This window comes from Eriocheir sinensis, chromosome 36, assembly GCF_024679095.1.
Source record: "Eriocheir sinensis breed Jianghai 21 chromosome 36, ASM2467909v1, whole genome shotgun sequence".
Lineage (NCBI taxonomy): Eukaryota > Metazoa > Arthropoda > Malacostraca > Decapoda > Varunidae > Eriocheir > Eriocheir sinensis.
The window spans coordinates 6,296,044-6,304,635 of NC_066544.1; the positions used below are offsets into that span (position 1 = coordinate 6,296,044).

Here is an 8,592-nt window from a genome sequence, read left to right on the forward strand (position 1 = left end):
CAGCACCAATCTTCTTTTCTCCCCAAGACCAGGACCAAGGTTTCAAGATGTACCCATTTCAGCACCAGCCCGAGCCATGTGCGCGTGTTGATGGCAGGGTGGCGTGAGGTGTGACCCAACATAAGAGGCTGCAAGAGGCCGGTGTGTGGTGCGTGGCGGACGTGTGTTGCATCTGTGTGTCCTGTTAGGCCTTCACCATGCCGAGGCGAAAATTGGTGAGTGTGGCGGCGTGTCCCTCTACAGAAACACCTCAATGGCTGATTACTATGTTTACTTTATTCCACCCCTCGCTACAGACTCCAAGTATCTCATGTGAATAGAAAACAATATCTTCTCCTAAACTCATTGCCAGGTATCATCACTAAAAGGGCAAAGCATCACTAAAAGGAACCTCCAAATCTAATAGTAAATGCAGGGTTATGTTAGGTTTCTGGAAATGTTTTGGTTAATCTGTCTGATTGTTGCTTCACTTACCGAAAAAAATAGCATCAGAACCGAATAGAATACTTGATGTACTTCACGTCTGTAAAGGTTTTAGGGCACAGTCCATCTTCGTCACTGCATAGACCAGACTGGAAGGAGGGAAATTTGGAAAAACAATGATTTCTGTGGGGGAATAGGAGACTAATTTAAAGCATGTCAATGCAGTCAAGATGCATTCTTTGTTATGTGTGCCCTGTAAAAGGTTTTAGTAGGGCTACATGCCCACACAATGCACTGTTGTACCCTGCTTTAGGAACAAGAACCAAATGGGAGTACGTAGTAGGTGAAACTTACCAGTCACTCACTCACCAACAGGGACGTTTGACACGGAAGAACAGACGGGAGGCCAAGAACCAGGCGGTCACAGAGCAACACCCGCAGTGCTTTGTAGTGACCCGAGGCAATACAGGGCCAACCCTCAAGAAGCTGACGCAGGATTTCCGCACCGTGATGGAGCCCAACACTGCCGCCAGACTCAGGGTGGGTGCCTCTTGCTGAATACGAAGCCATATGTTAAGCCATCACATGTTGTGTATTTGTTGTAGGAATTTATTAAGGTAGATGTTCAGAATCAATAGTTTCCTTAATTTATGATTTGCACCTTGTTAAAAGTAGAAGATTGAATAGATGTCCCTCAGCTGTATTCTTTTGTTGGTATATCCTCCTGCCCACAACTTGAACAATTTCAAGAAGGGGGTATACACACACATCTCAGAACGATTATGAGCCTCAGAAATATATATGAATTTAATATACGTATATTTTATAATTTCATTCCTAAATTTTAATTAACATGTCTTGCAGCACACACAAAAAAACTCCCTGAAGGACTATGTGGCAGTGGCAGCCACCCTTCATGTGACACACCTCGTCATCTTTACCCAGACCAAGCTGGGCCTCTACCTTAAGCTGTGTCGCCTCCCTCACGGGCCTTCTCTTATATTCAGGTAGGAAGGTAATATATTCTATCCATCAGAAACTAGCAACTGGAGCCTAGGGTGGTTTGAAAATGCTTGTTGCTTCATTGCTCAACATCAGAGTGGTCATAGATAAGGGCTGTGCTAAGAAGAGTTCAGAATGACTGAAAATAGGTGAGATTATGTGAGTAAGTCAAAGACAAGTTCATGGAGGTTTATTCTGCCATTCATTTCTTGATAATTTTTCATGACTTTATCAAGCTACCATAAATTAAATAACATGTGACAAGAAATAGTTCTCCTGAATGTGATTATGTTATTACAATTTTTGGTGCCACAGAAATTAAGCAAAGTACCAGCACTTTTACTCTCTCTCTCTCTCTCTCTCTGCATCATAATTATATATGGTCACATATAGCCAATGATATAGGAAAGTTTGGTTTTTTCATATATATAATTGTAGACCTTTTTATTTGCATATGTAGAGTTGCAAAATTTACTTCTATTTAGCTACATACTTTTTTTTCCAGGATAAACAACTTTGCCCAGTGTAAGGATGTGTTGTCAACCCTCAAGAAGCAACACACCCATCCTGGCATGTACCTGATGGGGCCGTGCCTGATGACCAACCTGCAGCCTGAGGAGGGGGATCTGCAACTCCAGCTGGCAGCCAAGATGTTCCTCGATATGTTCCCCACCATCACCCCACATGAGGTACACAGCTGGGGGAGGTGCAGCTGCAGTTTAGTTTGCCAGGGTGGTGATTGCTTCAATGGGTTGTGTACTTTAATGTTTGCTTTGTGTATATTTCTATGCATTTGTGGTTGTAATATCCCTAGGTTGTCCCTGATTTTGACTAGTTGAAGAAATCTGTTTCAGCTTTAAATGTTTTCTTGTTTAGTGAGCCTTGAGGTCTCATTTCTTCAGGGCTTTGGTGTTATCTAAATAGCAGAATTTTTATTTTCTTCCGTTTCCTACTTCAACTTATTTCCCTTCCCCATGCTAACTCTGGTCTTCACTGTCACACACCTATGCCAACTTCCAGCATGCCTGTGTAGGGCTGCCTCAGATTTACAAAGACTTTCACACTTCAAGATAAACTCCCCATCTATCATAAAACATTCACATTTCATAAATTATCCTTATATTTGCTCTGTTCTAGTTTGTAGGTACCTACACAAGAGAAATTTTAGTGTAGTTGCTTCTTTTCTAAATGTTTGTCATTTGTTACTTCATTTTCCATAACTATCAGGAAGGGAGGGCATCAACCCCAGAAAGTGGAATCTAAAACAAAGATCACCTATTTCCTTAAATGAACCACACAAACTCACAGTTCTCTTGTTTTCTTGAAACTCACTTTTTGCACAGACTCAGAAGGCAATTTAGATTTACTGAGTTCAATTAAGTCACAGTGCAGCTTAAGAACTGATCAATCTGTAAGTTACAATTAAAAATTAACATGAATATGGACAAAGGAATTATTTGTTAATAACAACTTTTATTCCAGGCTAAGACAAAAGCAATCCAGCGATGTTGCCTAATACACTATGATGCGGAGGAAGGGGTGTTTGACTTTCGACACTATGCCATCCAGGTGGTGCCTGTTGGAATTTCAAAAGCTGTCAAAAAGTTTAATAAAAGGAAGCTGCCAGACCTCAGCAGTTTCAGTGATGTGTCAGAATTTATGACAAAGTAAGTTTCAAAAGCACTTATAATTTTTCTCAGCATGAGCATTATTTCAAAATTTTCTCCATTCCAGTTTTGAGGCCTGATTCCCCCTGGTGTTTCATCATGGCATGTCATTCCTTTCATTCAGTACCATGACAATTGATGTTTTCAGTGATACCATTTCCTACATAGGGAGGGTGGGAACCATTTTCCATGCTTTTTAGCCAAAAAAGTTGTCATCAATCACAACCTCTTATAATTCTAAAGTGACACACATTTTAGTCACACCTTTAGACATGCAGTGGATTATTGCAACACATGTCTAGCATTAAAAAGGTACTAGGTCAAATGCAGATTTATATGTTCATGTATATATCTGTAAATTGGGATTTAAGGATGTGTCATGGTATACAACTGGATGTCAAGGGAGACAACATAAAAGGGATGAAGTTCCTATGTTATAAAAGACAGGCTAGAGTTTATTCCCTGTAAATAATTTTTGTACACAGCAGTTGTCAAAGTATTCACAAGCCTTTTTTCACTGCCCAGTTGATAATGTTAAGTACATCCATGATGTATAGGAAACACTTCTTCTTCCCAACATTGCTGACTATTTGCGTATTAAGGTTTACAAGATGGTAGTGAGACCAGCTAGGTTGTATGATTTGTAGCACTAATGAAATGACACAAGGCAGAGCTTGAGGTGGCAGAGTTAAAGATGCTTAGGTTTTTGTGAGTGTCTTAGAGCAACAGCCGAGAGTAGGCATAGGAAAAGAGTTGAGATTGGATTGGTTTGGACATCTGAGGATGAGAGATGATGTGTATATTATTGGGAGAAAGATCCTGGAAATGGAGGAGGAAAAGAGGAGATTTATAGATGTGGTGAGGGGGAACACCCATGATTGGTATGACAGAGGAAGACCCGTTCTCTCTTCACATTTTCTTCATTTTTACATGGTACATATTTTAAGATAACAAGGGAGTTAAGTAGGAAAAAAAAGTCAGCTTCTCCACGGGCCGGAACAAATAAGCGCCTTTTCAGTGTTTTCAATACCCCAAGTTTCACAATCCATGAGTTTAGCACTTTACCTGCGGAATGAAGCAAGCGCAAAACTCCGGAGGGTACTGTGCAGTGCTTTTTATGACAGACTACCCTGATTTTTTTTTTGGGGGGGGGGGGGGGTAGAACCTAGAAGAAACTGGTAATGTTTATTTTACCTCATCAGATACAAAGAGCACCACATGAGGATTTATTTGTTGTAATACAAACTTCTTGGCAGGTCTGGCATGTTATCAGAAAGTGAGGCAGAAGATGACCCTTCAGCTCATGTCACAGTTCCACCCTCCAAAAAGGCTTCCAAGAAACTAGGTCCCCAAAAGTCATCTGTGAGGCTGAGTGAACTGGGACCAAGACTGACTCTTCAGGTACATCATGTTGACTGATATCAATGAATGCAAAACTCGCATTCTTGTGTAAATTATACAATGTGTATATGATACATTTTCATAAGAATTTAAGTAACTAATTGTGTTATTTCAGCTATTAAAGGTTGAAGAAGGGTTACTAGAAGGAAATGTGCTGTATAGCAGCATCTATACCAAGTCTGCTGAGGAAAAGTTAGAGTTGGAAAAGCGAAGAAGAATTAAAAAGTAAGTGTACCATGCAGTAAATATTTTGTTATCATGACTTGCAGCATTTATTTACCATATTATCTTATAGAAATTATTACTTGTATTACAAGACTGATATCTGTGCTTGGAGTTAAACTTTAATCACATTTTCAGGCAACTTAAAGCAAAAAGGAAGAAGGAACAGGAAGAAAATGTTGAAGCTAAAAAGAAGAAGAAAGAAGAACATAAGAAAAAGTGTCTTGATGGCATGGGATTAAAGAATGAAAAGAAAGAGAAAGTAACAGGTGATGCAGAAGAGAATGAGGAAGAAGATGATGATGCCCAGTACTACAGAGAGGAGGTTGGAGAGGAGCCAGCTCCAGGTAATCAAATTATATATCTCATGAATGTGTGTATGTAAGAGATGGGAGAAAAGGGGAATATTTCTATGTTTGAAAGGAAAATGCATGTTTCTGTGATGTAAATGATTGAAAGAAGAATGCTGTGCAAGGAACTAAAAAAAGACTCAATGTGTTAAATGAGGATGTTTGCAGGTTACATATAGATGTGGAATGACAGGAGTTGACAATTCTTTGAGTCTGTGGAAATTATTTTGGCAGGCACCTTGGATGTGAATGGAATAGATAACAAGGACAATAAGTATGTTACCAGAGGATATGACATGGCTAAAAGGAGGATATAATGAGTTGCAGAGTGGTACTAGAAGTGATCATACACAGCCACCCAAGTTGTGGTTTGGTCACCTAGCACGACTAGAAAGAATGAAGGGGTGACAGAGTGTGTTCAGAAGTGTGATAGATATCAAGAATGTGAAAGTATGATACCTTTGCGTGGGAGGGCACTGAGCATTTTGATCGAGGGATAGCAGGAAGAAAAAGGATTGGAGTGTTTGAACAAGAAGAGTGAAAACTTTCTTTGAAGTAATCCAGAAAAGTAGGCCTCAACAAAAATATGGATAGGTAGATGGAAGGTTATTTCGAGAAAATTGTGTGAGAATGTTTTGAATGTAGTGTGAAAGAGTAAGTAATTCAAAAGAAATTTCATCGTAATTTCAAATGAATTAGATGACAAAAAGTCTATTTGAATATTTCGTAATTTAGAGAGATTCTTGATTACTCACATTTAATTTTCTTTCTCCACAGAACTCTTTCAAAAGAAGGATACTTCAATGAAAAGGAGAAAGGGTGGTGGTAAACCTCCCAGGAAGAAGTTTAAGAAGAAAGATTAATAGTGGTACCGTACATGTTGCCACTATACCTGCTGTTTAAACACATGCTGAAAACCTTATGTACATGCTGGTGTTCTTATCAGTGGTGGAATACCTCTCCCCACCCATGTGGTATGTCCACTTTGGCATCTAAAATTGTTGAAAGGAAAATGGGAAAATACATTATTCTCTAGAAAGAACAGATATTGAGTTTTATTGCTTAAGATGTGATATTGAAAGTCAGTTTGTTGAAATGAAAAGGAAAAAGAATCAGTAGGAGACAGAATGTGGTCAAAGACAGGAGAAAAAGCTGGAGGTGGCAAAGCCAAAGATTCTTGTAGGGAATGGCAAGGATCGACACGGGTAGAAATGACTAATATTAAAGGGGCAGTCCAGGTTAGATGGTTCACAGACAAAGTGAGGGAGTCAAGATTGAGATTGTGTGAACGTGCAGATGATAGATGCTGGGCGTATTGCATGAAGGGTTTTAGAGATGGAGCTGCCAAGCAAGAAGAAGGCCAATGAGAAGGTTTACACTCACTCTAATACTCTTCTACTTTACTGATCCATTTCACTGGTGGCCTCCCCTTGACTCCCTCTCCCTCAATCCTGCCCTCATACTCTTCTCAAAGTCATCTTGTTCTGGAGAACAAGGCTCTTCAGGGAAAAAAGCTAATACAAAATGGGGGAAGAAAGTGTCAGTTGTACAATATAGGGGAGTGGTAGAATAATTGTGAAAAGGAATGAAAAAAATAGGAAGTATGGAAGAGGCACTTTGAATCTGTGATGAATAAATGTGGGAGAAAAAGAAAAGAAGTGACCAGTATATGGGTAAAGATTAATGCAGGGTGGCCATATCCATAACAGATGGAGAGGAGAGATTAGGGGAAGAGATAAATTGGCTAAAAGAAGGAAAGGCCCCTGGCTTTGGTGGCATAATAGTAAAAATGCTAGAAAATTGAGAACTTAATTTTGGAATGGATGTGGATAAGAAATCTAGCATGGAGGTTGGATTAGATGCCAGAAGACCATGGAGGTGCAGAGGACTAAAGAAATGTAATCATTGTGCTGCCTTACAAAGGAAAATGAAGTAGGGATGATTGTGTTATAGCTGAATAAGTTTATATGGTGTGCCAGGTAAGGCATATGGAATTGTTGTAAATTAGGGGATGATGAAAATAACAACTATGACCAAGCAAAGGCCTATGACAAAGTGTTTATGGGACATCGTAAGAGTACAATAGTGTGGGAGGGTGTTGAAGGAATCCAGCTTTTATTAGAATGTGAGTGCCTCGATCCCTGTGCATAAGCAGGAAACAGAGTGAGAGTTTGGTGTCAGTGTGAGATAGGGGTGTATGTCGTCACCATGGCTGTTAAGTGTATTGATATATGTATGAGAGAAATGAAAGGTGGAAGTGAGTGCCATGCATTTGTCTGGTGGCAGATCGACCTCTATGAAAAATGATAATGTTACTGGCAGAAAGTTAAAAGATATGGTGCAGAGGATTAAAGATGAGCTTGACAAGGTGTGAAAGAGCGTGTGATGAAGTTAAAAATAAAACCTGGTAAGAGTAAAATTATGGTAAATGAGAGCCTAAGAGTGCAGACTATTGATTTTATAAAGCCACGCAGTTAGGGCAGAGAACATGACATTTAAAATATTGGTGTGTGGGGGAGGTGGGGGGGGGGTAGAGGAAGGGATAGTTCTAATTAAAAGCCTGGGGGCATGGAGGAAGAGAGCAAACAGGTATTGAGTAGCTATTGGAGAGAGTTATGAAGGAATGGAAGTAAAGGAGGGTATAAAAAATAGCGTTATAATCTTAACTCATACTCCATCAGAGACAGTGACGTGGAATGTAACAGTAATCATGAATATGGCTGTGAGGATGGGATAGAAAAAGTGATGAAAGTATGCGTGAGAGGTTTGAAGTGTAAGTGGATTGTGGAGTGGCTGAATGGGAAAAGGGGAAAAAGAAAGGTCAATATGACGGCGGACGGTACGTTTTTTTTTTTTTTTTTTTTTTTTTTTTATGGTGGAAGTCAAGAAATTTGTATAATGACTGATAACAAGTGGGAGGCTACATTATTGGATTACGTAGTTTAAACCTAGGGTAATTTAATTAATACGAGATAATTAATCCTGTATTATGAATGGCGTATACTATTGCAAAATTGAGGTGTATATTATTTCATTTTCTTCTCTTATTCCATTATGAAGACAATGCCATATGTAGGCTGTAGGCTACTCTGTTCATATGGGTGGTCAAGTTCCATGCATGGCACCTTCCCGTAGATCGAGGTGTTAGACAAATCCTCGATCCCGTAAAAGTAATAGTAAGCTGCAGAAGGGATGTAAGAGGAAACGACACCTCACTGTGACCTCAGGGACAAGGTGCATGTGTGAAGCAGGTGGCAGCAAAATAAAGCCGAGGGAACCATATGTGCGACAATGGCTCCCTAAAGGACGACAGACAAATGATCTTAGATTAACATTGATTTATTCTGTACACGTGTATAGAATACATAAATAATTAGTTTTTTTGGTGAAGAATTAATCGAATACCGTCATTTAGGGGCCTATATGCTAGCTTTAGGCAGAAACCGATAAATGCTATGTTCGGAGCTGAGTGAGTACGATAATCTGGGAAAAAAGAACTCATCAATAAAATAAATAAATTGAAACAA

The 8,592-nt window shown here is 39.5% G+C and overlaps 1 protein-coding gene across 2 annotated transcripts; it reads left to right on the plus strand.

The window, feature by feature from the left end:
- Nucleotides 1–47: 47 nt before the first annotated feature.
- LOC127007657 (suppressor of SWI4 1 homolog) lies at nt 48–6,111 on the plus strand. 2 transcript variants are annotated; one of them, XM_050878861.1, is made up of 9 exons: nt 48–215; nt 799–963; nt 1,288–1,430; nt 1,931–2,114; nt 2,908–3,092; nt 4,349–4,493; nt 4,609–4,718; nt 4,854–5,062; nt 5,843–6,111. In XM_050878861.1, exons 1-9 carry the CDS (start codon nt 198–200, stop codon nt 5,926–5,928), a joined length of 1,245 nt encoding a protein of 414 aa, XP_050734818.1. In that variant the 5' UTR covers nt 48–197; the 3' UTR covers nt 5,929–6,111. The 2 variants fall into 2 exon arrangements, with proteins under 2 accessions (XP_050734818.1, XP_050734819.1); XM_050878862.1 differs by lacking the exons at nt 4,854–5,062; nt 5,843–6,111 and having other exon boundaries at nt 4,609–4,722.
- The last annotated feature ends 2,481 nt before the right edge of the window (nt 6,112–8,592 follow it).